The sequence below is a fragment of the Ctenopharyngodon idella genome, chromosome 1 (genome assembly GCF_019924925.1).
Source record: "Ctenopharyngodon idella isolate HZGC_01 chromosome 1, HZGC01, whole genome shotgun sequence".
Lineage (NCBI taxonomy): Eukaryota > Metazoa > Chordata > Actinopteri > Cypriniformes > Xenocyprididae > Ctenopharyngodon > Ctenopharyngodon idella.
This window is the reverse complement of record NC_067220.1, coordinates 40,450,674-40,478,169: the sequence shown is the minus strand read 5'-3', so window position 1 is coordinate 40,478,169 and position 27,496 is coordinate 40,450,674. Positions and strand designations below refer to the sequence as shown.

The window sequence follows — 27,496 nt, the reverse complement described above, 5'->3', positions numbered from 1 at the left end:
TTCAGGCAATCGCAGCAGTGTATTTTCACTTGTATGAATGCTAAAGACACTTTTTTTTTTTTTCAGAAAACTTCAAAGTGTTAAACTAACATCTAGCTGTTGTGGGTGATCCTCAGCTGGCATCTCTAAGATGCCACAATATCCAGGTGTTGTGCAGAAAAGGTACTTATCTCCTCTGCATTGAGGCAGGTGACTTTGGAAAGTTCTGCACATGTGCTGTTGTTTTTTAACCATTAGTGTGATGCAATCTACCCTCATTCACCCTTTACCGATTGTGCACGCAGATTAAATTGTGTTTGAGTGTCAGTATAATGTGCATGTGTGTTTGTGAGTATGTGCAGGTAGGCAATATTGAAGAAACTCCTCCCCAGCTGTGAAAACAAATGCCACATCTGGCTGAAGATGATTAAGGACATTGGCAAAAAAACATGGTAACGCTTTACAATGAGGTTCACTTTGTTAACATTAGTTAATGCAATAGATTAAACAAAATAAAAATGAACAATAGATTATTTAAGTTATATATTTAATGCATGAACCTGTCCCTGTAGGAAATAGAAATAGGCCAATAGCAGGTTTTTGTTTTTTCCTTTTGTGTTTATACACTCTAAAAAATGGCCTTTAAAAATAACCCCAGTTCGTGTTAGTCCTGTGCAAACTGACAAGCCATTCGCAATTTGTGAAGCAAAAAAAGTGCATCCATCCATCACAAAAAAACTTAATAAAGCCTTCTGAAGCGAAGTGATGTGTTTTTGTAAAAATGTTTTTTTTTTTTAAAAATCAATATTTAAAACATTATTAACTATAATAACTAGCTTAAGGCAGACAGCCGGTCGCCTCGATTTGCGGCGGAAGAGTGACCTCTGACCCGATGCATGACGAAAGCGGAAGCACAGAGGATAGAGCAAAACAAAACACCAGTCATGAATTAGAAGTCTAAAATGACACATTTTAAAGTGAAATGTCACAGGATTTCGATTTAAGAGAAGAGGAGCTTAAATTTGTTGCCCAGCCCTATTTGTTTAAACCGCGAGAGCTCACAAGCTTACGACTAAGCTTATGTCTAAGCTTACAATACTCCTACATCCTGTGTCATACATCACATCAGGGGTTACTCATTTGGCGCAAGTCGACTTGTGCAATATGCATACGGTCGTCTGGTGTAAGCTAGTTTTTTTACTTTATAAAGTTTTAAATATGGATATTTTTCTTACAAAAACCCATCGCTTCACTTCAGAAGGCTTTTATTAACCCCCTGGATGCACTTTTTTTTACTTTAATATCAGGCCCCCATTCACTAACATTATAAAGCTTGGAAGAGCCAGGATATTTTTAAATATATACTTCCGATTGTGTTGATCTGAAAAAAGACAGTCATATACACCTAGGATGGCTTGAGGGTGAGTAAATCATGGGATAATTTTCATTTTTGGGTAAACTAACCCTTTAAAGTGCGTGTACTGTTTTAATGTAATATGCACTTGTTTTCTGCAGAACTGATTTATAGATTAAATGAACTAATATAATAAATGATGATCTTTACAACAGAACTGAATCAGCACTGAACTGATTTCAGCTGAATGACACTGTTTTCTTTTAGAGCTGCTGTACACCTGAAATGAACTGTTTGCGCCATTGAATCATTTTCCTGTTATCACTGTAAAGCTGCTCTGAAACAATCTGTATTGTATAAAGCAATATATAAATAAAGGAGACTTGACTTGATGACTTTTACCCAAAGAAAGCACAACCTCAGGTTATTTCAGTGGACACTGTTCCTGCAATTAGCGTACGGTACAGAAGGTTGCTGTGATTGACAAGCATTTACTAAATGGCATGTACAGGTAACCGGTCCAGCATTCTAAATCTCAAATAAACGCTCATAAAAACTGCTAATTTGAGGAAAAATACCATGTCTTCAATAAACAAACCAAAAGATGTTATTTTTAATCTAGTGCAACCAATCTGACCTGCAGTGGTACATAGCTTTGAGCATGCAAATTATACTGAGACGCTCCGCGAGGTCACCTTAGTTCAGTGTTAAAAAACTGGTTTGGTAGCTGTTGTTCAAATTTTGACACACATAATGATATCAACTGCAACTGATTACTCTCAGATTAGTATTGCTTATTTGAGATATATCAAATATACTGTGTCTAGCTTGAAGCTACATGTATTTTTGTATAATAAAATTTTAAATAATTATATGATTTGTTTTTCAATTGTTGTCTTTCTAGTGACAGCTCTGGTATGTTTTCTGTCAGCAGGATTAAGCTTGAGTTCATTTTGTGTAACATGTTGCACCACAAGATGTGATATAATTTTGATATAATGATATAATTTTGGCTTGAACTATAGATGCTGAGTGGAAAGGTTGTCAGGTCATCAGTCATGCGTATAATACATGTTTGTGGGTGGCAGCTCCCTGGTGGTCTTCCTCAAATATGTAGCCAGAAACACTACTTGATTCTTCTTGAGGATTCTTATTTTTTCTATTGCAGACAACTATTATCTTATATTGGGGCACATGATGAACAATATCTTGGGATTTTCATTTGGCATTACTGTTTACAATAACCCAAACTGACAAAACTTTATTGTAATCTGGGTGGATGCTATGGACAGCTTCAAAAGAGCCTTTCCAATATCTCTGAAATTATGGTCCCTGTAGAAATATCATGTGTCTCCTTTAAATGTAAATATATTGTATGGGAATATTTGATGATTTTTATTATGTCTTGATGCTTAGAAAGGTAGGTCACCGTGATTTTGCCAAGTAAGACATGTTCCTGGATCAACATATTTTGTTGATCCTGGAACAACATTCCTGTCTGAAAATTTAGTCTTAACCCTATTCCTACCCCTAAACTTAATCCTACCCATAACTTATCCCTAAAATCAGAGGGGAAAGATATGTGAATAACACTGATGTAGAAGCACCTAACCCTGGTTGCAAGCCTAAACTTGACATAAATGGAAAACTTGTCCCTCAAATCTGATTGGTTGATTGGAATGTTATTCCAGGATCAACAAAGATGTCGTACTTGTTGAATTCACCTAATATTAACCACTGTTTATTTAACTGTCATGAAATCAGTGTCGCATTTTCAATCGTGATGGTAACGTAATCGGCAGGACAGCACTCTTGGTCGTGTGATGTTGCTTAACTGTATCATATGTTATAAATGTAAAAACTCCACATTTTGAATTTTTACCACATGTTAACTGAGTTTCTTTGTGTGTGCTTTTCTCATTTGTTTCGATTTCTGCTCAAGATGAGCTGCACAAGCCTCAACAGCGCAAGGCCTACATTATTATCCACTATCGATCCCCATTTACACCAAATGTAATAAAATCAGAGTCATTCTCTAGTTTTTGGTGTAGTTTGGTCAAATTAGGATGGACTATCTTGTGTTTTGGTGTTAATATAGTGTATTTCATTAATAATAAATATTGTTTTGTTGAGTCTGTTTCTCGGATCATAAAAATGTGTGCCCCCCTATGAAAGTGAAATGCCCCCCCATTCTGTCTGTTCTGGCGACGGCCCTGAGTCACAGTATGATAGTGCCTAGTAGAGTTTATATTAGAAGCACACTGTATGATTCTGTTAGCTGTGGATAGCTTGGTTTACAAAAGAGAAGTATACAAAAATTCAAAAAAAGCTATAGTATTTATTTTACTGAGTTACTAAATTACTGAGTGCAGCTTTAAATTTATCATGACACGTGGACCTGCTTCTCTTAATTCTTATTTTGATGAAAATGGATTTGTTAACTATTGTGTCTGAGTCCGAAAGCTCAGGCAGCTGACTTGTTGCCTTGCTGCCTTTATTAGGCAATGACATTGCAGGCAGCATTTGCGCACGAAGGCAGCTGATGAAACTGATTTCGGACAGACTTCTGGGTCAGCAACGCTTTAATTATCTACAACAAATTAGAGAGAGCTTTGGTGATGATTAAGCAAATATTTAATTACGTCAATATTAATTTATTGCTAGAAATGACATCAAAAGTAGAACGCCTAAATCAAAAACATATATTTACACACGAACTGACTGCCAACTTCAACTTTCAGACGCCATCTTTATTTTTGAGGGTACGTTTAAGGGCCGTTTACATATCGCGTCTAAAAACGCGATATGTGGTGCGCTTTCTCCTTCTTTCCAAAGCGCTTTCGCTCCCGTGGCGTCTGTTGCTGCTATGCAACCATGAACTGCGCTCTCCACGATGACAAGGAAGTTTCAGCAAAGGATAAATTGATTTCTAGCCCTTGCATTAGATTTACTACTAGATATATTTATGGAGATGAGATATAAAAACCACCCTGTACAGCTATGATCAGCTGTTCGGCTGAGCTTTCAATGTTTTGTTAAGAAAAGGTCGAAGTTGATCGGTTGGTTCTTGTCACATGACCTACGGTGCGCTTGCGGCATTCTGAAAAGTTGAGTATTTTTTCATCTTAATGCGCCTGGAGAATGCACCGCATGCGTGTCACAACTGTGTCGCTTCCATTATGAGCGTCTGCCATGCGCCTACATTTGAAATAACGAATTTGAGCGTGCAAAAGACGCGATATGTGAACGGCCCCTTACACGACAATGATATGCTTAAAACTGAGTTTTTCCTTTGAGTTTTCTGCGTACAGACAATAACATTGCCAAAACGATCCCCATTCATATGAATCTGTAAAAATGACTAAAAATGCTGTATTCTGCTGCCAGGCCATTAGATGGCGATGAAACACCAGAGACTGAACATGTCATACCCATGTGCATGACCTATTCGTTTTCACAGATTTGTGTTTTTGTTGTTTACATGGAGACTGTTTTCAAAAACTTGCACTTTGAAACCCGTTTTCAAAAGTTTGCTTTTTCAGGCCACCAAAACGCTGTTGTACTGTAAATGAATGGCCAAAACGCATAAAAAGTTTTCCGTTTTTAGTTGAAAATGGTGTCGTGTAAATGGGCCCTTAGCTCAACTGTCACAGAAAGGATTTGTGGGATTTCAAAGGCAGCGAAATTAATGCTGCATTCAAAAATTGATCAGATGAAGGTATCTCAGGAGACAGGAAGTGAAGCTAACATTGGATTCAAAGCCTTCCTACCTTGGAATGTGTCCTCCGACGCGACCAGTGATATCTCAGTAATTCTGATTTTTTTAATAAAAAGGTTTACAAATAAATAAATCATAAGGTATATTTTTATTTCATAATTTTCAAAATGTCATATATATATATATATATATATATATATATATATATATTTATTTTTTTTTTTTTTTTTTTTTGCGTGATGTCCAGTCATAAAAAATATAGAAAATAACACAAAGTGAAAATTAATGGGTATTTTGGGATAAGGTTACGGAGACTATAGTTACCAAGGTAAATACACAATACTAACATGATCTGTTAATAAAACATCTGGACACTGATCCTGATGAATAATGAACATCATACCTGCATGCAAATCCTTCCCATTGTGGCCGTGGTCTGTGCTCAAAGTTAACAAATGTACTTTTGGTCATTAAGACTTTATGGCAAACATCCCTTGCACACCAGAATGGCTACAGGTGGCTATGTTGGACACAGGCATTTACTGTATATAGAAATGGAAGTGCAATGGAAGAAATTGTGCACAGGTTAAAGTTACACCAAGTCTTTATTTAAATTAACATAAAACCTTGTACATTTTAAATAAATATATATACTTTACTATACTTTTTTTTTTTTTTTTAAATAAGCCTATGTTTTACATTCATTGTGGATATATACAAATGTATTTCTTTAGATGTAAACAAACACATACAAAAGTATGTGTTTAAATCCTTCATATTTTTATGATCTCTTTATTTTCATCTCTTTCTCATTTCACACAATTGGTGGTTTTATATAAAACAATTTTGGATTATATGAACTCAATAAATATGTTTATTTGATTATTACAAGATATAAGATATTGCAATGTTGGCATATACTAGACAAAATAAAACTATAAAGAGTCTTTAACCTGCAGACAGCTGAACAAATGTATTACATATAAAAATACTGTGAGGAACAATATCAAAATAGGATAAATCTCAACAACCTCTGATAAATATATAATATTTTTTCTCTTTACAAATTGTGCTCTTGAAAATCAATGCAATTTTAGGCTTCTATTTATATAGCCATTGTCATATTTTAAGATTTTGCTACAACAGTAAATAATGCATACACATACGTAAATAATATAATTTGCTAGTATAATTCATTAGAACATGCTTTGCTGAAATTGCATCCTTGGTTGATTCATTGTTAAAGGATCTATAGGAAAAGCTTTAATATTTTTGCCATAATAATGAGCCATGTTGTTTGGAGCAGACTGAATTCAATCTTTAATCCACTTGACACTGTAGTTAAAGCAGCTACAGTCGTAGCAATAACTGTAAGGAAAAGATGAACAAATTAGATAAACAGAATATAAGGTATTAGGGCTTTCTTTGTTTCATTCCACTCCAAATGTACTGTATGTTTTGTGTGTTATATCTGTATAGACTAGAGCTATAGGAAATTATAAATTCTACAAGATCTAGGAGCAAAAGTGCAATGCACAGGTCCTGAGATCTGTCACATTTGCAAGAGATGTTTTGAAATGCAATCAAATTTACCTGAACCATTGACTGAAACTGACGAAGGAATTATGTTCAGTGGATTGACAACTCCTGTTCCTACTGCTGTCAAGAGGGTGTTTGAAATCTCTCCAACTGATGGGACAGTTTCCGTGGAGTTGAAAACTAGTTGTGTTGTTGTGATGATTGACCCTGGGCTGGAATATACAGTATAGAAGAATATCATACAGGATTCCATAATATGAGCATATTACCATTATATAATAAGTACTGTATATGGCAGAGGTTCCCAAACTTTTTTTCCTGCGCACCCCCTTCTATGTCCCAACCGGTAGGCGCACCCCCAATCCCCACTTCAGAAAAAAAACGCAACAAAGCTTTGTTTTATCGCCATATAAAGACTCATGTTTAATCATGCGCAAATAACCAGAACACGCATGACAATAACAACATCAACAAAGTTTCAATATAATGCAACAAAGCTACGCACAAGCTTCCACTTTTAAGAGGACGAGTGACAGACACAGACTCAGTAACAGAAAGCACGGTTATTTTCAGCCGCGTAAAAGAAACATTGCAGCAATAGGCTAGGCCTATTAAATGACCGTGGAGCTAGCATCATCATCATCATCATAACACAACGGTTATGGAAATTAGAACGACAGTACATTGAATTAAATTGCAATAAAGTTACAAACGATCCACAACATTAAAGAGAATAAGCTCCGAAATAGATAAGACGTCCCACTTGACAGTTTCCCTGATTTCAGCCAGTTAAGCATATTTATAATATAGCCTATATATGGAATGAATGAAACGAGTTGGCACGCATATAACCTAGCTTGCAGTGCATAAAAGAAGAGCAGTGCGCTGCTGTCTTCTTCTACGTTTCTATCAAAAACTAATAAATTATAATTTTTTATTTAAAATAAAAGCGATTACAAAGGAAATGTTTACTGTTCATGTTTTTTTTTTATTGTATGGGAAAATCCCACTTAAAAAGACCGCCATTACATTTTTCCTCTCGCGCACCCCCTGGTGGCAGCACGCCACACTTTGGGAATCCCTGGTATATGGCATTTTTTTTTTTTTTTTTTTTTTTTTTTAAGAACACCATAACACACACACAGCGCACAAACATTAATCAGCATTGGGTATTTACCTGAAACTTATGACAATCACTCTGATGAAGGAAGGATATCTGGCTCTGTAGATTGGGTCAAGCTGCAACATACAATAACAGGCAGTCAACCATGATGAGAATTAACTTTTTTTTGTTTATGAAATTAACTATTGATTTCCAGAGGAATATTATTATTCGTGAAGGAAAAACAAAGCGTGTCATTTATTTATGGTAAACTAATCAATTAAAAAAAATAATAATAATATCCTAACAAACTCTTGGATTTGGTCTAAAATATCTGTTGTCTTTTCTCCTAAGTACAGTAAAAATATCTGTCTGCCTCCTGTGAATCTAGTGAGTGAATTTTAACTCACCTGTGCTATGACAAGCTGAGCCCTTGTCTTGAAAGCCTGAGAGTTTGAATCGTTGAGTTCAACAATATATATGTCAAAAGAACGGAACACCAGGTCTGTTAGATACACGGGTACAAATCTTGTAGTTGAAATTGTAGTCACTTTAGTTGTGGAAGATGTCGAGGGTCTTGTTGTTGTTGTTGTATTAGTGGTTGAGGCAGTGGTTGTATTAGTGGTTGAGGCAGTGGTTGTATTAGTGGTTGAGGCAAATGATTTTGTTGATGTTCTAGTTGTACTACCAGTCGTAGTCTTGAATGTAGTTGAAGAGGGAGTCAATGAAGTAAAAACTGAAGTTGTTGTTTTTGGTCCTGTGTACATTGCTGCACTTGTGATATTTGTCATGAGAGCTGAGAATGCTGTTGTTGGTCTTGTAGACATTTTGGCTGTACTCATGAAGGCAGAGAATGCTGTTGTTGGTCTTGTAGACATTCCAGATGTACTAATAGTTGTTCTGTCAAAGACTGTTGAGGAGAGAGTGGTCGAGGTCAATGAAGAAGCTGTTGGTTGCACTGTAGTGGTAACTGCTAAACTGCTGGTGGATGTTCCAACAAGAGTTGTTGTGACTACAGTTGTTTCTGTTGTTGGAGCAGTAGAGGTTGTCACTATTGTAAATTCTGGAATTAGAATATGCATATCAGTTTAGATGGAACTTAATTTCAGCATGACAAAAGAAACATATTTGTATGTGCATTAAAAAATAATAGGTTATCAATTGTGTTATAAAATTTACAGTCTTACAGAAATAAAAAGATTCTTAATACAATTTGATTTCAGATGTTTTCAGACCTACCTTTAGCATTAACCATGACAGTATTAGAACTCATGTTCAGGGCCTTGACAGCTGTTGTGTTACTCAATAATGAAGTTGCGATATCATGGTCTGATGGCACAGACTGTGAAGAGTTGAAAGCTAGTTCTGTAGTGGTAATGACTGATCCTGGCCTGGATTAAAATTTTCACAATGAGAATGAGCTTTAGTGCAAAGAATGTTTACACACACACACACACACACACACACACACACACAAGGAATTTGTCTTGGTGAAGCCAAGAAACACTGTCATATTGGATGTCCTCCTAATATGCATATCTGACCATTAAATATTTTGTTTATTGCACTTTCCTGCTATCTCTGTCACAGTTTCAACAACAGTTTCTACATAAAATAAGTAATATTTCAAAATGATATGTTTGATATGTTTACCTGAATCCTAGGACAAGGATATGTATGAAGGAAGGATACTTGATATAGATGGCTTTAAGCTGTAAAAAATACAGAGAGTTACAATATAATACAATGTAATACATTACATTATGCATTTAATCAAGAAAAACTGAGTGAATATGGTAAGTGGGTTTTAACTCACAATGTCCATAACAAGCTGAGCCCTGTTCTTGAAAGCCTGGGAGTTTGTATTATTGAGTTCATTTATGAATGTGTCTACAGAGCGAAACTCCAGCTTTGCTCGCACGTTATGTGAACTAACAGTTGTGCTCTCAGTTGTTGTGGCTGCTGTTGAGTCTGTTGTTGTGGCTGGTGTAGTTGTTTCAGTTGTACTAACAGTTGTGCTCTCAGTTGTTGTGGCTGGTGTAGTTGATTCAGTTGTACTAAAACTTGTGCTCTCAGTTGTTGTGGCTGATGTTGATTCTGTTGTGGTGGTTGGTGTAGTTTCATTTGTACTGAAAGTTGTGCTCTCAGTTGTGGCTGGTGTAGTTGTCTCAGTTGTACTAACAGTTGTGCTCTCAGTTGTTGTGGCTGATGTTGATTCTGTTGTTGTGGTTGGTGTAGTTGTTTCAGTTGTACTGAAAGTTGTGCTCTCAGTTGTTGTGGCTGATGTTGATTCTGTTGTTGTGGTTGGTATAGTTGTTTCAGTTGTACTAACAGTTGTGCTCTCAGTTGTTGTGGCTGGTGTAGTGGTTTTAGTTGTACTAACAGTTGTGCTCTCAGTTGTTGTGGCTGGTGTAGTGGTTTCAGTTGTACTAACAGTTGTGCTCTCAGTTGTTGTTCCTGATGTTGATTCTGTTGTTGTGGTTGGTGTAGTTGTTTCAGTTGTACTAACACTTGTGCTCTCAGTTGTTGTGGCTGATGTTGATTCTGTTGTTGTGGTTGGTGGAGTTGTTTCAGTTGTACTGAAAGTTGTGTTCTCAGTTGTTGTGGCTGGTGTAGTTGTTTCAGTTGTACTAACAGCTGTGCTCCCAGTTGTTGTGGCTGTTGTAGTTGTTTCAGTTGTACTAACAGTTGTGCTCTCAGTTGTTGTGGCTGGTGTAGTTGTCTCAGTTGTACTAAAAGTTGTGCTTTCAGTTGTTGTGGCTGGTGTAGTTGTTTCAGTTGTACTAACAGTTGTGCTCTCAGTTGTTGTGGCTGATGATTCGGTTGTTGGGGTTGGTGTAGTTGTCTCAGTTGTACTAACAGTTGTGCTCTCAGTTGTTGTGGCTGGTGTAGTTGTTTCAGTTGAACTAACAGTTGTGCTCTCAGTTGTTGTGGCTGATGTTGATTCTGTTATTGTGATTGGTGTAGTTGTTTCAGTTGTACTAACAGTTGTGCTCTCAGTTGTTGTGGCTGGTGTAGTTGATTCAGTTGTACTAACAGTTGTGCTCTCAGTTGTTGTGGCTGGTGTAGTTGTTTCAGTTGTACTAACAGTTGTGCTCTCAGTTGTTGTGGCTGATGTTGATTCTGTTGTAGTGGCTTGTGTTGTTGTTTCAGTTGTACTAACAGTTGTTCTCTCAGTTGTCATGGCTGTTGCTGATTCTGTTATTATTGGTGCTTGTGTAGATGTTTCAGATGTACTAACAGTTGTGCTTTCAGTTGTTGTGGCTGATGTTGATTCTGTTGTAGTGGCTTGTGTTGTTGTTTCAGTTGTACTAACAGTTGTGCTTTCAGTTGTTGTGGCTGGTGTAGTTGTCTCAGTTGTACTAACAGTTGTGCTCTCAGTTGTTGTGGCTGGTGTAGTTGTTTCAGTTGTACTAACAGTTGTGCTTTCAGTTGTTGTGGCTGGTGTGGTTGTTTCAGTTGTACTAACAGTTGTGCTCTCAGTTATTGTGGCTGATGATTCTGTTGTTGGGGTTGGTGTACTTGTCTCAGTTGTACTAACAGTTGTGCTTTCAGTTGTTGTGGCTGGTGTAGTTGTCTCAGTTGTACTAACAGTTGTGCTCTCAGTTGTTGTGGCTGATGTTGATTCTGTTATTGTGGTTGGTGTAGATGTTTCAGTTGTACTAACAGTTGTGCTCTCAGTTGTCGTGGCTGGTGTAGTTGATTCAGTTGTACTAAAAGTTGTGCTCTCAGTTGTTGTGGCTGGTGTAGTTGTTTCAGTTGTACTAACAGTGGTGCTCTCAGTTGTTGTGGCTGATGTTGATTCTGTTGTAGTGGCTTGTGTTGTTGTTTCAGTTGTACTAACAGTTGTTCTCTCAGTTGTCGTGGCTGTTGCTGATTCTGCTATTATTGGTGCTGGTGTAGATGTTTCAGGTGTACTAACAGTTGTGCTCTCAGTTGTTGCTGTTGAAGATTCTGTTGTTGTTGGTGGTGTAGTCATCTCAGTTGTACTAACAGTTGTGCTCTCAGTTGTTGTGGCTGGTGAAGTTGTTTCAGTTGTACTAACAGTTGTGCTCTCAGTTGTCGTGGCTGTTGCTGATTCTGTTATTATTGGTCCTGGTGTAGATGTTTCAGATGTACTAACAGTTGTGCTCTCAGTTGTTGTTGCTGTTGTAGATTCTGTTGTTGTTGATGGTGCTGGTGTAGTTGTCTCAGTTGTACTAACAGTTGTGCTCTCAGTTGTTGTGGCTGATGTTGATTCTGTTGTAGTGGCTGGTGTTGTTGTTTCAGTTGTACTAACAGTTCTTTCAGTTGTCGTGGCTGTTGCTGATTCTATTATTATTGGTGCTGGTGTAGATGTTTCAGATGTACTAACAGTTGTGCTCTCAGTTGTTGCTGTTGAAGATTCTGTTGTTGTTGATGGTGCTGGTGTAGTTGTCTCAGTTGTACTAACAGTTGTGCTCTCAGTTGTTGTGGCTGGTATAGTTGTTTCAGTTGTACTAACAGTTGTGCTCTCAGTTGTTGTGGCTGTTGTTGATTCTGTTATTATTGGTGCTGGTGTAGATGTTTCAGATGTACCAACAGTTGTGCTCTCAATTGTTGTGGCTGATGTTGATTCTGTTGTCGTGGTTGGTGTAGTCATCTCAGTTGTACTAACAGTTGTGCTCTCAGTTGTTGTGGCTGGTGTAGTTGTTTCAGTTGTACTAACAGTAGTGATTTCAGTTGTTGTGGTTGGTGTAGTTGTCTCAGTTGTACTAACAGTTGTGCTCACAGTTGTTGTGGCTGGAGTAATTGTTTCAGTTGTACTAACAGCTGTGCTCTCAGTTGTTGTGACTGGTGTAGTTGTTTCAGTTGTACTAAGAGTTGTGCTCTCAGTTGTTGTGGCTGGTGTAGTTGTTTCAGTTGTACTAACAGTTGTGCTCTCAGTTGTTGTGGCTTGTGTAGTTGTCTTGGTTGTACTAACAGTTGTGCTCTCAGTTGTTGTGGCTGGTGTAGTTGTTTCAGTTGTACTAACAGTCGTGATTTCAGTTGTTGTGGTTGGTGTAGTTGTCTCAGTTGTACTAACAGTTGTGCTCACAGTTGTTGTGGCTGGAGTAATTGTTTCAGTTGTACTAACAGCTGTGCTCTCAGTTGTTGTGACTGGTGTAGTTGTTTCAGTTGTACTAAGAGTTGTGCTCTCAGTTGTTGTGGCTGGTGTAGTTGTTTCAGTTGTACTAACAGTTGTGCTCTCAGTTGTTGTGGCTTGTGTAGTTGTCTTGGTTGTACTAACAGTTGTGATCTCAGTTGTTGTGGTTGGTGTAGTTGTTTCAGTTGTGCTCTCAGTTGTTGTGGCTGGTGTAGTTGTTTTAGTTGTACTAACAGTTGTGCTCTCAGTTGTTGTGGATGGTGTAGTTATTTCAGTAGTACTAACAGTTGTGCTCTCAGTTGTTGTGGCTGGTGTAGTTGTTTCAGTTGTACTAACAGTTGTGCTCTCAGTTGTTGTGGCTGGTGTAGTTGTTTCAGTTGTACTAACAGTTGTGCTCTGAGTTGTTGTGGCTGATGATTCTGTTGTTGTGGTTGGTGTAGTTGTTTCAGTTGTACTAACAGCTGTGCTCTCAGTTGTTGTGGCTGATGATTCTGTTGTTGTGGTTGGTGTAGTTGTTTCAGTTTTACTAACAGTTGTGCTCTCAGTTGTTGTGGCTGATGTTGATTCTGTTATTGTGGTTGGTGTAGTTGTTTCAGTTGTACTAACAGTTGTGCTCTCAGTTGTTGTGGCTGGTGTAGTTGATTCAGTTGTACTAACAGTTGTGCTCTCAGTTGTTGTGGCTGGTGTAGTTGTTTCAGTTGTACTAACAGTTGTGCTCTCAGTTGTTGTGGCTGATGTTGATTCTGTTGTAGTGGCTGGTGTTGTTGTTTCAGTTGTACTAACAGTTTGTCTCTCAGTTGTCGTAGCTGTTGCTGATTCTGTTATTATTGGTGCTGGTGTAGATGTTTCAGAAGTACTAACAGCTGTGCTCTCAGTTGTTGTGGCTGATGTTGATTCTGTTGTGCTAACAGTTGTGCTCTCAGTTGTTGTGGCTGGAGTAGTTGTTTCAGTTGTACTAACAGTTGTGCTCTCAGTTGTTGTGGCTGGTGTAGTTATCTCAGCTGTACTAACAGTTGTGGTCTCAGTTGCTGTGGTTGGTGTAGTTGTTTCAGTTGTGCTCTCAGTTGTTGTGGCTGGTGTAGTTGTTTCAGTTGTACTAACAGTTGTACTCTCAGTTGTTGTGGCTGGTGTAGTTGTTTCAGTTGTACTAACAGTTGTGCTCTCAGTTGTTGTTGCAGATTCTGTTGTTGTTGATGGTGCTGGTGTAGTTGTCTCAGTTGTACTAACAGTTGTGCTATCAGTTGTTGTGGCTGATGTTGATTCTGTTGTAGTGGCTGGTGTAGTTGTTTCAGTTGTGCTCTCAGTTGTTGTGGCTGGTGTAGTTGTTTCAGTTGTACTAACAGTTGTACTCTCAGTTGTTGTGGCTGGTGTAATTGTTTCAGTTGTACTAACAGTTGAGCTCTCAGTTGTTGCTGTTGAAGATTCTGTTGTTGTTGGTGGTGCTGGTGTAGTTGTCTCAGTTGTACTAACAGTTGTGCTCTCAGTTGTTGTGGCTGGTATAGTTGTTTCAGTTGTACTAACAGTTGTGCTCTCAGTTGTTGTGGCTGATGTTGATTCTGTTGTAGTGGCTGGTGTTGTTGTCTCAGTTGTACTAACAGTTGTTCTCTCAGTTGTCGTGGTTGTTGTTGATTCTGTTATTATTGGTGCTGGTGTAGATGTTTCAGATGTACCAACAGTTGTGCTCTCAATTGTTGTGGCTGATGTTGATTCTGTTGTCGTGGTTGGTGTAGTCATCTCAGTTGTACTAACAGTTGTGCTCTCAGTTGTTGTGGCTGGTGTAGTTCTTTCAGTTGTACTAACAATTGTGCTCTCAGTTGTTGTGGCTGGTGTAGTTCTTTCAGTTGTACTAACATTCGTGATTTCAGATGTAGAGGCTGGTGTAGTTGTCTCAGTTGTACTAACAGTTGTGCTCACAGTTGTTGTGGCTGGTGTAGTTGTACTAACAGCTGTGCTCTCAGTTGTTGTGACTGGTGTAGTTGTTTCAGTTGTACTAAGAGTTGTGCTCTCAGTTGTTGTGGCTGGTGTAGTTGTTTCAGTTGTACTAACAGTTGTGCTCTCAGTTGTTGTGGCTTGTGTAGTTGTCTCGGTTGTACTAACAGTTGTGATCTCAGTTGTTGTGGTTGGTGTACTTGTTTCAGTTGTGCTCTCAGTTGTTGTGGCTGGTGTAGTTGTTTCAGTTGTATTAACAGTTGTGCTCTCAGTTGTTGTGGATGGTGTAGTTGTTTCAGTAGAACTAACAGTTGTACTCTCAGTTGTTGTGGCTGGTGTAGTTGTTTCAGTTGTACTAACAGTTGTGCTTTCAGTTGTTGTGGCTGGTGTAGTTGTCTCAGTTGTACTAACAGTTGTGCTCTCAGTTGTTGTGGCTGGTGTAGTTGTTTCAGTTGTACTAACAGCTGTGCTCTCAGTTGTTGTGACCGGTGTAGTTGTTTCAGTTGTACTGAAAGTTGTGCTCTCAGTTGTTGTGGCTGATGTTGATTCTGTTGTAGTGGCTGGTGTAGTTGTTTCAGTTGTACTAACAGTTGTGCTCTCAGTTGTTGTGGCTGGTGTAGTTGATTCAGTTTTACTAACAGTTGTGCTCTCAGTTGTTGTGGCTGGTGTAGTTGTTTCAGTTGTACTAACAGTTGTGCTCTCAGTTGTTGTGGCTGATGATTCTGTTGTTGTGGTTGGTGTAGTTGTTTCAGGTGTACTAACAGTTGTGCTCTGAGTTGTTGTGGCTGGTGTAGTTGATTCAGTTGTACTAACAGTTGTGCTCTCAGTTGTTGTGGTTGGTGTAGTTGTTTCAGTTGTACTAACAGTTGTGCTCTCAGTTGTTGTGGCTGATGATTCTGTTGTTGTGGTTGGTGTAGTTGTTTCAGTTGTACTAACAGTTGTGCTCTCAGTTGTTGTGGCTGATGTTGATTCTGTTATTGTGTTTGGTGTAGTTGTTTCTGTTGTACTAACAGTTGTGCTCTCAGTTGTTGTGGCTGGTGTAGTTGATTCAGTTGTACTAACAGTTGTGCTCTCAGTTGTTGTGGCTGGTGTAGTTGTTTCAGTTGTACTAACAGTTGTGCTCTCAGTTGTTGTGGCTTTTGCTGGTTCTGTTATTATTGGTTCTGGTGTAGATGTTTCAGATGTACTAACTGTTGTGCTCTCAGTTGTTGTTGCTGTTGTAGATTCTGTTGTTGTTGATGGTGCTGGTGTAGTTGTCTCAGTTGTACTAACAGTTGTGCTCTCAGTTGTTGTGGCTGATGTTGATTCTGTTGTAGTGGCTGGTGTTGTTGTTTCAGTTGTATTAACAGCTGTGCTCTCAGTTGTTGTGACTGGTGTAGTTGTTTCAGTTGTACTAAGAGTTGTGCTCTCAGTTGTTGTGGCTGGTGTAGTTGTTTCAGTTGTACTAACAGTTGTGCTCTCAGATGTTGTGGCTGGTGTAGTTGTTTCAGTTGTACTAACAGTTGTGCTCTCAGTTGTTGTGGCTTGTGTAGTTGTCTTGGCTGTACTAACAGTTGTGATCTCAGTTGTTGTGGTTGGTGTAGTTGTTTCAGTTGTGCTCTCAGTTGTTGTGGCTGGTGTAGTTGTTTCAGTAGTACTAACAGCTGTGCTCTCAGTTGTTGTGACCGGTGTAGTTGTTTCAGTTGTACTGTAAGTTGTGCTCTCAGTTGTTGTGGCTGGTGTAGTTGATTCAGTTGTACTAACAGTTGTGCTCTGAGTTGTTGTGGCTGGTGTAGTTGTTTCAGTTGTACTAACAGTTGTGCTCTCAGTTGTTGTGGCTGATGATTCTGTTGTTGTGGTTGGTGTAGTTGTTTCAGTTGTACTAACAGTTGTGCTCTCAGTTGTTGTGGCTGATGATTCTGTTGTTGTGGTTGGTGTAGTTGTTTCAGTTGTACTAACAATTGTGCTCTCAGTTGTTGTGGCTGATGTTGATTCTGTTATTGTGGTTGGTGTAGTTGTTTCAGTTGTACTAAAAGTTGTGCTCTCAGTTGTTGTGGCTGGTGTAGTTGATTCAGTTGTACTAACAGTTGTGCTCTCAGTTGTTGTGGCTGGAGTAGTTGTTTCAGTTGTACTAACAGTTGTGCTCTCAGTTGTTGTGGCTGATGTTGATTCTGTTGTAGTGGCTGGTGTTGTTGTTTCAGTTGTATTAACAGCTGTGCTCTCAGTTGTTGTGACTGGTGTAGTTGTTTCAGTTGTACTAAGAGTTGTGCTCTCAGTTGTTGTGGCTGGTGTAGTTGTTTCAGTTGTACTAACAGTTGTGCTCTCAGTTGTTGTGGCTGGTGTAGTTGTTTCAGTTGTACTAACAGTTGTGCTCTCAGTTGTTGTGGCTTGTGTAGTTGTCTTGGCTGTACTAACAGTTGTGATCTCAGTTGTTGTGGTTGGTGTAGTTGTTTCAGTTGTGCTCTCAGTTGTTGTGGCTGGTGTAGTTGTTTCAGTAGTACTAACAGCTGTGCTCTCAGTTGTTGTGACCGGTGTAGTTGTTTCAGTTGTACTGTAAGTTGTGCTCTCAGTTGTTGTGGCTGGTGTAGTTGATTCAGTTGTACTAACAGTTGTGCTCTGAGTTGTTGTGGCTGGAGTAGTTGTTTCAGTTGTACTAACAGTTGTGCTCTCAGTTGTTGTGGCTGATGTTGATTCTGTTGTAGTGGCTGGTGTTGTTGTTTCAGTTGTATTAACAGCTGTGCTCTCAGTTGTTGTGACTGGTGTAGTTGTTTCAGTTGTACTAAGAGTTGTGCTCTCAGTTGTTGTGGCTGGTGTAGTTGTTTCAGTTGTACTAACAGTTGTGCTCTCAGTTGTTGTGGCTGGTGTAGTTGTTTCAGTTGTACTAACAGTTGTGCTCTCAGTTGTTGTGGCTTGTGTAGTTGTCTTGGCTGTACTAACAGTTGTGATCTCAGTTGTTGTGGTTGGTGTAGTTGTTTCAGTTGTGCTCTCAGTTGTTGTGGCTGGTGTAGTTGTTTCAGTAGTACTAACAGCTGTGCTCTCAGTTGTTGTGACCGGTGTAGTTGTTTCAGTTGTACTGTAAGTTGTGCTCTCAGTTGTTGTGGCTGGTGTAGTTGATTCAGTTGTACTAACAGTTGTGCTCTGAGTTGTTGTGGCTGGTGTAGTTGTTTCAGTTGTACTAACAGTTGTGCTCTCAGTTGTTGTGGCTGATGATTCTGTTGTTGTGGTTGGTGTAGTTGTTTCAGTTGTACTAACAGTTGTGCTCTCAGTTGTTGTGGCTGATGATTCTGTTGTTGTGGTTGGTGTAGTTGTTTCAGTTGTACTAACAATTGTGCTCTCAGTTGTTGTGGCTGATGTTGATTCTGTTATTGTGGTTGGTGTAGTTGTTTCAGTTGTACTAAAAGTTGTGCTCTCAGTTGTTGTGGCTGGTGTAGTTGATTCAGTTGTACTAACAGTTGTGCTCTCAGTTGTTGTGGCTGGAGTAGTTGTTTCAGTTGTACTAACAGTTGTGCTCTCAGTTGTTGTGGCTGATGTTGATTCTGTTGTGCTAACAGTTGTGCTCTCAGTTGTTGTGGCTGGAGTAGTTGTTTCAGTTGTACTAACAGTTGTGCTCTCAGTTGTTGTGGCTGGTGTAGTTATCTCAGCTGTACTAACAGTTGTGGTCTCAGTTGTTGTGGTTGGTGTAGTTGTTTCAGTTGTGCTCTCAGTTGTTGTGGCTGGTGTAGTTGTTTCAGTTGTACTAACAGTTGTACTCTCAGTTGTTGTGGCTGGTGTAGTTGTTTCAGTTGTACTAACAGTTGTGCTCTCAGTTGTTGTGGCTGGTGTAGTTGATTCAGTTGTACTAACAGTTGTGCTCTCAGTTGTTGTGGCTGGAGTAGTTGTTTCAGTTGTACTAACAGTTGTGCTCTCAGTTGTTGTGGCTGATGTTGATTCTGTTGTGCTAACAGTTGTGCTCTCAGTTGTTGTGGCTGGTGTAGTTGTTTCAGTTGTACTAACAGTTGTGCTCTCAGTTGTTGTGGATGGTGTAGTTGTTTCAGTTGTACTAACAGTTGTGCTCTCAGTTGTTGTGGCTTGTGTAGTTGTCTCGGTTGTACTAACAGTTGTGATCTCAGTTGTTGTGGTTGGTGTAGTTGTTTCAGTTGTACTAACAGTTGTGCTCTCAGTTGTTGTGGCTGGTGTAGTTGTGTCAGTTGTACTAACAGTTGTGCTCTCAGTTGTTGTTGCTGTTGTAGATTCTGTTGTTGTTGATGGTGCTGGTGTAGTTGTCTCAGTTGTACTAACAGTTGTGCTCTCAATTGTTGTGGCTGATGTTGATTCTGTTGTAGTGGCTGGTGTTGTTGTTTCAGTTGTACTAACAGTTCTTTCAGTTGTCGTGGCTGTTGCTGATTCTGTTATTATTGGTGCTGGTGTAGATGTTTCAGATGTACTAACAGTTGTGCTCTCAGTTGTTGCTGTTGAAGATTCTGTTGTTGTTGTTGGTGGTGCTGGTGTAGTTGTCTCAGTTGTACTAACAGTTGTGCTCTCAGTTGTTGTGGCTGGTATAGTTGTTTCAGTTGTACCAACAGTTCTGCTCTCAATTGTTGTGGCTGATGTTGATTCTGTTGTCGTGGTTGGTGTAGTCATCTCAGTTGTACTAACAGATGTGCTCACAGTTGTTGTGACTGGTGTAGTTGTTTCAGTTGTACTAAGAGTTGTGCTCTCAGTTGTTGTGGCTGGTGTAGTTGTTTCAGTTGTACTAACAGTTGTGCTCTCAGTTGTTGTGGATGGTGTAGTTGTTTCAGTTGTACTAACAGTTGTGATCTCAGTTGTTGTGGTTGGTGTAGTTGTTTCAGTTGTGCTCTCAGTTGTTGTGGCTGGTGTAGTTGTTTCAGTTGTACTAACAGTTGTGCTCTCAGTTGTTGTGGATGGTGTAGTTGTTTCAGTAGAACTAACAGTTGTACTCTCAGTTGTTGTGGCTGGTGTAGTTGTTTCAGTTGTACTAACAGTTGTGCTTTCAGTTGTTGTGGCTGGTGTAGTTGTCTCAGTTGTACTAACAGTTGTGCTCTCAGTTGTTGTGGCTGGTGTAGTTGTTTCAGTTGTACTAACAGCTGTGCTCTCAGTTGTTGTGACCGGTGTAGTTGTTTCAGTTGTACTGAAAGTTGTGCTCTCAGTTGTTGTGGCTGATGTTGATTCTGTTGTAGTGGCTGGTGTAGTTGTTTCAGTTGTACTAACAATTGTGCTCTCAGTTGTTGTGGCTGGTGTAGTTGTTTCAGTTGTACTAACAGTTGTGCTCTCAGTTGTTGTGGCTGATGATTCTGTTGTTGTGGTTGGTGTAGTTGTTTCAGTTGTACTAACAGTTGTGCTCTCAGTTGTTGTGGCTGGTGTAGTTGTCTCAGTTGTACTAACAGTTGTGCTCTCAGTTGTTGTGGCTGATGTTGATTCTGTTATTGTGGTTGGTGTAGTTGTTTCAGTTGTACTAACAGTTGTGCTATCAGTTGTTGTGGCTGGTGTAGTTATTTCAGTTGAACTAACAGTTGTTCTCTCAGTTGTCGTGGCTGTTGCTGATTCTGTTATTATTGGTGCTGGTGTAGATGTTTCAGATGTACTTACAGTTGTGCTCTCAGTTGTTTTTGCTGTTGTAGATTCTGTTGTTGTTGATGGTGCTGGTGTAGTTGTTTCAGTTGTACTGAAAGTTGTGCTCTCAGTTGTTGTGGCTGATGTTGATTCTGTTGTAGTGGCTGGTGTAGTTGTTTCAGTTGTACTAACAGTTGTGCTCTCAGTTGTTGTGGCTGGTGTAGTTGTTTCAGTTGTACTAACAGTTGTGCTTTCAGTTGTTGTGGCTGGTGTAGTTGTCTCAGTTGTACTAACAGTTGTGCTCTCAGTTGTTGTTGCTATTGAAGATTCTATTGTTGTTGTTGATGGTGCTGGTGTAGTTGTCTCGGTTGTACTAACAGTTGTGCTCTCAGTTGTTGTGGCTGGTGTAGTTGTCTCAGTTGTACTAACAGTTGTGCTCTCAGTTGTTGTTGCTGGTGTAGTTGTCTCAGTTGTACTGAAAGTTGTTGTGGCTGGTGTAGTTGTTTCAGTTGTACTAACAGCTGTGCTCTCAGTTGTTGTGAATGGTGTAGTTGTTTCAGTTGTACTGAAAGTTGTGCTCTCAATTTTTGTGGCTGATGCTGATTCTGTTGTAGTGGCTGGTGTAGATGTCTCAGTTGTACTAACAGGTGTGCTCTCAGTTGTCGTGGTTGTTGCTGATTCTGTTATTATTGATGCTGGTGTAGATGTTTCAGATGTACTAACAGTTGTGCTCTCAGTTGTTGTGGCTGATGTTGATTCTGTTGTAGTGGCCGGAGTTGTTGTTTCAGTTGTACTAACAATTGTTCTCTCAGTTGTCGTAGCTGTTGCTGATTCTGTTATTATTGGTGCTGGTGTAGATGTTGCAGATGTACTAACAGCTGTGCTCTCAGTTGTTGTGGCTGGTAGAGTTGTTTCAGTTGTACTAACAGTTGTGCTCTCAGTTGTTGTGGCTGGAGTTGTTGTTTCAGTTGTACTAACAGTTGTGCTCTCAGTTGTTGTGGCTGGTGTAGTTATCTCAGCTGTACTAACAGTTGTGGTCTCAGTTGTTGTGGTTGGTGTAGTTGTTTCAGTTGTGCTCTCAGTTGTTGTGGCTGGTGTAGTTGTTTCAGTTGTACTAACAGTTGTACTCTCAGTTGTTGTGGCTGGTGTAGTTGTTTCAGTTGTACTAACAGCTGTGCTCTCAGTTGTTGTGACCGGTGTAGTTGTTTCAGTTGTACTGAAAGTTGTGCTCTCAGTTGTTGTGGCTGATGTTGATTCTGTTGTAATGGCTGGTGTAGTTGTTTCAGTTGTACTAACAGTTGTGCTCTCAGTTGTTGTGGCTGGTGTAGTTGTTTCAGTTGTACTAACAGTTGTGCTTTCAGTTGTTGTGGCTGGTGTAGTTGATTCAGTTGTACTAAAAGTTGTGCTCTCAGTTGTTGTGGCTGGTGTAGTTGTTTCAGTTGTACTAACAGTTGTGCTCTCAGTTGTTGTGGCTGATGATTCTGTTGTTGTGGTTGGTGTAGTTGATTCAGTTGTACTAACAATTGTGCTCTCAGTTGTTGTGGCTGGTGTAGTTTCAGTTGTACTAACAGTTGAGCTCTCAGTTTTTGTGGCTGGTGTAGTTGTTTCAGTTGTACTAACAGTTGTGCTCTCAGTTGTCGTGGCTGTTGCTGATTCTGTTATTATTGGTGCTGGTGTAGATGTTTCAGATGTACTGACAGTTGTGTAATCAGTTGTTGTTGCTGTTGAAGATTCTGTCGTTGTTGATGGTGCTGGTGTAGTTGTCTCGGTTGTACTAACAGTTGTGCTCTCAGTTGTGGTGGCTGGTGTAGTTGTTTCAGTTGTACTAACAGCTGTGCTCTCAGTTGTTGTGACCGGTGTAGTTGTTTCAGTTGTACTGAAAGTTGTGCTCTCAGTTGTTGTGGCTGATGTTGATTCTGTTGTAGTGGCTGGTGTAGTTGTTTCAGTTGTACTAACAGTTGTGCTCTCAGTTGTTGTGGCTGGTGTAGTTGTTTCAGTTGTACTAAAAGTTGTGCTTTCAGTTGTTGTGGCTGGTGTAGTTGATTCAGTTGTACTAAAAGTTGTGCTCTCAGTTGTTGTGGCTGGTGTAGTTGTTTCAGTTGTACTAACAGTTGTGCTCTCAGTTGTGGTGGCTGGTGTAGTTGTGTCAGTTGTACTAACAGTTGTGCTCTCACTTGTTGTGGCTGGTGTAGTTGTTTCAGTTGTACTAACAGTTGTGCTTTCAGATGTTGTGGCTGGTGTAGTTGTCTCAGTTGTACTAACAGTTGTGCTCTTAGTTGTTGTTGCTATTGAAGATTCTATTGTTGTTGTTGATGGTGCTGGTGTAGTTGTCTCGGTTGTACTAACAGTTGTGCTCTCAGTTGTTGTGGCTGGTGTAGTTGTCTCAGTTGTACTAACAGTTGTGCTCTCAGTTGTTGTTGCTGGTGTAGTTGTCTCAGTTGTACTGAAAGTTGTTGTGGCTGGTGTAGTTGTTTCAGTTGTACTAACAGCTGTGCTCTCAGTTGTTGTGAATGGTGTAGTTGTTTCAGTTGTACTGAAAGTTGTGCTCTCAATTTTTGTGGCTGATGCTGATTCTGTTGTAGTGGCTGGTGTAGATGTTTCAGTTGTACTAACAGGTGTGCTCTCAGTTGTTGTGGCTAATGTTGATTCTGTTGTAGTGGCTTGTGTTGTTGTTTCAGTTGTACTAACAGTTGTTCTTTCAGTTGTCGTGGCTGTTGCTGATTCTGTTATTATTGGTGCTGGTGTAGATGTTTCAGATGTACTAACAGTTGTGCTCTCAGTAGCTGTTGCTGTTGTAGATTCTGTTGCTGTTGATGGTTCTGGTGTAGTTGTCTCAGTTGTACTAACAGTTGTGCTCTCAGTTGTTGTGGCTGATGTTGATTCTGTTGTAGTGGCTGGTGTTGATGTTTCAGATGTACTAACAGTTGTGCTCTCAGTTGTGGCTGATGTTGATTCAGTTGTTGTGGCTGGTGTAGATGTTTCAGTTGTACTAACAGTTGTGCTCTCAGCAGTTGTGGCTGATGTTGATTCTGTTGTTGTGGTTGGTGTAGTTGTCTCAGTTGTGCTAACAGTTGTGCTTTCAGATGTACTAACAGTTGTGCTCTCAGTTGTGGCTGATGTTGATTCAGTTGTTGTGGCTTGTGAAGTTGTTTCAGTTGTACTAACAGTTCTGCTCTCAGTTGTTGTGGCTGATGTTGATTCTGTTGTGGTTGGAATAGTTGTTTCAGTTGTGCTCTGAGTTGTTGTGGCTGGTATAGTTCTTTCAGTTGTAATGAAAATTGTGCTCTCAATTGTTGTGGCTGATGTTGATTCTGTTGTTGTGGCTGGTGTAGTTGTTTCAGTTGTACTAACAGCTGTGCTCTCAGTTGTTGTGACTGGTGTCTTTGTTTCAGTTGTACTTAAAGTTGTGCTCTTAGTTGTTGTGGCTGATGTTGATTCTGTTATAGTGGCTGGTGTAGTTGTTTCATTTGTAATAACAGTTGTGCTCTCAGTTGTTGTGGCTGGTGTAGTTGTCTCAGTTGTAATAACAGTTGTGCTCTCAGTTGTTGTGGCTGGTGTAGTTGTTTCAGTTGTACTAACAGTTGTGCTCTCAGTTGTTGTGGCTGGTGTAGTTGTTTCAGTTGTACTAACAGTTGTGCTCTCAGTTGTTGTGGCTGATATTGATTCTCTTGTCGTGGTTGGTGTAGTTGTTTCAGTTGTACTAAGAGTTGTGCTCTCAGTTGTTGTGGCTGATGTTGATTCTCTTGTTGTGGTTGGTGTAGTTGTTTCAGTTGTACGAACAGTTGTGCTCTCAGTTGTTGTGGCTGGTGTAGTTGTTTCAGTTGTACTAACAGTTGTGCTCTCAGTTGTTGTGGCTGATATTGATTCTCTTGTCGTGGTTGGTGTAGTTGTTTCAGTTGTACTAACAGTTGTGCTCTCAGTTGTTGTGGCTGATGTTGATTCTCTTGTTGTGGTTGGTGTAGTTGTTTCAGTTGTACGAACAGTTGTGCTCTCAGTTGTTGTGGCTGGTGTAGTTGTTTCAGTTGTACTAACAGTTGTGCTCTCAGTTGTCGTGGCTGTTGCTGATTCTGTTTTTGTGGTTGGAGTAGTTGTTTCAGTTGTGCTCTCAGTGGTTTTGGCTGGTATATTTGTTTCAGTTGTGCTAACAGCTGTGCTCTCAGTTGTTGTGGCTGGTGTAGTTGTTTCAGTTGTACTAACAGTTGTGCTCTCAGTTGTTGTTGCTGATGTTGATTCTGTTGTTGTGGTTGTAGTTGTTTCAGTTGTACTGAAAATTGTGCTCTCAATTGTTGTGGCTGATGTTGATTCTGTTGTTGTGGTGGGTGTAGTTGTTTCAGTTGTGCTCTCAGTTGTTGTGGCTGGTATAGTTGTTTCAGTAGTACTAACAGTTGTGCTCTCAGTTGTTGTGACTGGTGTAGTTGTTTCAGTTGTACTAACAGCTGTGCTCTCAGTTATTGTGGCTGGTGTAGTTGTTTCAGTTGTACTGAAAATTGTGCTCTCAATTGTTGTGGCTGATGTTGATTCTGTTGTTGTGGTTGGTGTAGTTGTTTCAGTTGTACTAACAGTTGTGCTCTCAGTTGTTGTGGCTGATGTTGATTCTGTTGTTGTGGTTGGTGTAGTTGTTTCAGTTGTACTAATAGTTGTGCTATCAGTTGTTGTGGCTGGTGTAGTTGTTACAGTTGTACTAACAGTTGTGCTCTCAGTTGTTGTGGCTGGTGTAGTTGTTTCAGTTGTACTAACAGTTGTTCTCTTAGTTGTCGTGGCTGTTGCTGATTCTGTTATCATTGGTGCTGGTGTAGATGTTTCAGATATACTAACAGTTGTGCTCTCAATTGTTGTGGCTGATGTTGATTCTGTTGTTGTGGTTGGTGTAGTCATCTCAGTTGTACTAACAGTTCTGCTCTCAGTTGTTGTGGCTGATGTTGATTCTGTTTTGGTTGGAATAGTTGTTTCAGTTGTGCTCTGAGTTGTTGTGGCTGGTATAGTTCTTTCAGTTGTAATGAAAATTGTGCTCTCAATTGTTGTGGCTGATGTTGATTCTGTTGTTGTGGCTGGTGTAGTTGTTTCAGTTGTACTAACAGTTGTGCTCTCAGTTGTTGTGGCTTGTGTAGTTGTCTCGGTTGTACTAACAATTGTGGTCTCAGTTGTTGTGGTTGGTGTACTTATTTCAGTTGTGCTCTCAGTTGTTGTGTCTGGTGTAGTTATTTCAGTAGTGCTAACAGTTGTGCTCTCAGTTGTTGTGGCTGGTGTAGTTGTTTCAGTTGTACTAACAGTTGTGCTCTCAGTTGTTGTGGCTGGTGTAGTTGTTTCAGTTGTACTCTCAGTTGTTGTGGCTGGTGTAGTTGTTTCAGTTGTACTAACAGTTGTGCTTTCAGTTGTTGTGGCTGGTGTAGTTGTCTCAGTTGTACTAACAGCTGTGCTCTCAGTTGTTGTGACAGGTGTAGTTGTTTCAGTTGTACTGAAAGTTGTGCTCTCAGTTGTTGTGGCTGATGTTGATTCTGTTGTAGTTGCTGGTGTAGTTGTCTCAGTTGTACTAACAGTTGTGCTCTTAGTTGTTGTGGCTGGTGTAGTTGTCTCAGTTGTACTAACAGTTGTGCTCTCAGTTGTTGTGGCTGGTGTAGTTGTTTCAGTTGTACTAACAGTTGAACTCTCTGTTGTTGTGGCTGATGTTGATTCTGTTGTAGTGGCTGGTGTAGTTGTTTCAGTTGTACTAACAGTTGTGCTCTCAGTTGTCGTGGTTGTTGCTGATTCTGTTATTATTGGTGCTGGTGTAGATGTTTCAGTTGTACTAACAGTTGTGCTCTCAGTTGTTGTGGCTGGTGTAGTTGTTTCAGTTGTACTAACAGTTGTGCTTTCAGTTGTTGTGGCTGGTGTAGTTGTCTCAGTTGTACTAACAGTTGTGCTCTCAGTTGTTGTGGCTGGTGTAGTTGTTTCAGTTGTACTAACAGCTGTGCTCTCAGTTGTTGTGACTGGTGTCTTTGTTTCAGTTGTACTGAAAGTTGTGCTCTTAGTTGTTGTGGCTGATGTTGATTCTGTTATAGTGGCTGGTGTAGTTGTTTCATTTGTAAAAACAGTTGTGCTCTCAGTTGTTGTGGCTGGTGTAGTTGTCTTAGTTGTAATAACAGTTGTGCTCTCAGTTGTTGTGGCTGGTGTAGTTGTTTCAGTTGTACTAACAGTTGTGCTCTCAGTTGTTGTGGCTGGTGTAGTTGTTTCAGTTGTACTAACAGTTGTGCTCTCAGTTGTTGTGGCTGATATTGATTCTCTTGTCATGGTTGGTGTAGTTGTTTCAGTTGTACTAAGAGTTGTGCTCTCAGTTGTTGTGGCTGATGTTGATTCTCTTGTTGTGGTTGGTGTAGTTGTTTCAGTTGTACGAACAGTTGTGCTCTCAGTTGTTGTGGCTGGTGTAGTTGTTTCAGTTGTACTAACAGTTGTGCTCTCAGTTGTTGTGGCTGATATTGATTCTCTTGTCGTGGTTGGTGTAGTTGTTTCAGTTGTACTAAGAGTTGTGCTCTCAGTTGTTGTGGCTGATGTTGATTCTCTTGTTGTGGTTGGTGTAGTTGTTTCAGTTGTACGAACAGTTGTGCTCTCAGTTGTTGTGGCTGGTGTAGTTGTTTCAGTTGTACTAACAGTTGTGCTTTCAGTTGTTGTGGCTGGTGTAGTTGTTTCAGTTGTACTAACAGTTGTGCTCTCAGTTGTTGTGGCTGGTGTAGTTGTCTCAGTTGTTAGAACAGTTGTGCTCTCAGTTGTTGTGGCTGGTGTAGTTGTTTCAGTTGTACTAACAGTGGTGCTCTCAGTTGTTGTGGCTGGTGTAATTGTCTCAGTTGTACTAACAGTTGTGCTCTCAGTTGTTGTGGCTGGTGTAGTTGTCTCAGTTGTGCTAACAGTTGTGCTCTCAGTTGTTGTGGTTGGTGTAGTTGTCTCAGTTGTACTAATAGTTGTACTCTCAGTTGTTGTGGCTGGTGTAGTTGTATTAGTTGTACTAACAGTTGTGCTCTCAGTTGTTGTGGCTGATGTTGATTCTGTTGTTGTGGTTAGTGTAATTGTTTCAGTTGTACTAACAACAGTTGTGCTGTCAGTTGTTGTGGCTGGTTTAGTTGTTTCAGTTGTACTAACAGTTGTGCTCTCAGTTGTTGTGGGTGGTGCAGTTGTCTCAGTTTTACTAACAGTTGTGCTCTCAGTTGTTGTTGCTGATGTTGATTCTTTTGTTGTGGTTGGTTTAGTTGTCTCAGTTGTACTAACAGTTGT

The 27,496-nt window shown here is 39.9% G+C and overlaps 4 protein-coding genes and 1 long non-coding RNA gene across 5 annotated transcripts; all 5 read right to left on the bottom strand.

Moving 5' to 3' along the window:
• Window positions 1-5,260: 5,260 nt before the first annotated feature.
• Window positions 5,261-8,266, bottom strand: LOC127512211 (uncharacterized). Its single transcript, XR_007930152.1, has 4 exons — window positions 8,103-8,266; window positions 7,768-7,829; window positions 6,645-6,802; window positions 5,261-6,419 (listed from the first exon to the last, which is right to left on the bottom strand). It is a non-coding gene; the product is annotated as an uncharacterized LOC127512211 (long non-coding RNA).
• Window positions 8,267-8,595: 329 nt separating this feature from the next.
• On the bottom strand, window positions 8,596-11,006 carry LOC127512225 (uncharacterized). The gene is made up of 2 exons (XM_051892941.1): window positions 9,693-11,006; window positions 8,596-8,602 (listed from the first exon to the last, which is right to left on the bottom strand). The coding sequence occupies exons 1-2, from the start codon at window positions 10,874-10,876 to the stop codon at window positions 8,596-8,598; spliced, it is 1,191 nt and encodes a 396-aa protein (XP_051748901.1). The 5' UTR covers window positions 10,877-11,006.
• A 1,664-nt stretch (window positions 11,007-12,670) lies between these two features.
• On the bottom strand, window positions 12,671-15,640 carry LOC127512143 (mucin-22-like; the record flags this gene model as incomplete). The annotated part of the gene is made up of 2 exons (XM_051892782.1): window positions 12,671-13,519; window positions 14,741-15,640. Coding segments are annotated over 2 exons (1,749 nt in total), but the record flags the coding sequence as incomplete, so codon positions are not given.
• Window positions 15,641-15,703: 63 nt separating this feature from the next.
• On the bottom strand, window positions 15,704-25,039 carry LOC127512135 (mucin-22-like; the record flags this gene model as incomplete). Its single annotated transcript, XM_051892777.1, has 5 exons — window positions 23,606-25,039; window positions 17,642-17,872; window positions 16,273-17,548; window positions 15,913-16,197; window positions 15,704-15,759 (listed from the first exon to the last, which is right to left on the bottom strand). Coding segments are annotated over exons 1-5 (3,279 nt in total), but the record flags the coding sequence as incomplete, so codon positions are not given.
• A 297-nt stretch (window positions 25,040-25,336) lies between these two features.
• On the bottom strand, window positions 25,337-26,641 carry LOC127512186 (uncharacterized; the record flags this gene model as incomplete). Its single annotated transcript, XM_051892865.1, has 1 exon — window positions 25,337-26,641. A coding segment is annotated over one exon (1,305 nt), but the record flags the coding sequence as incomplete, so codon positions are not given.
• Window positions 26,642-27,496: the final 855 nt, after the last annotated feature.

Bases quoted from the DNA above. Each gene is read 5' to 3' on its own strand.
- LOC127512225 (XM_051892941.1), bottom strand. From the start codon at position 10,876: ATGACAACTGAGAGAACAACTGTTAGTACAACTGAAACAACAACACAA.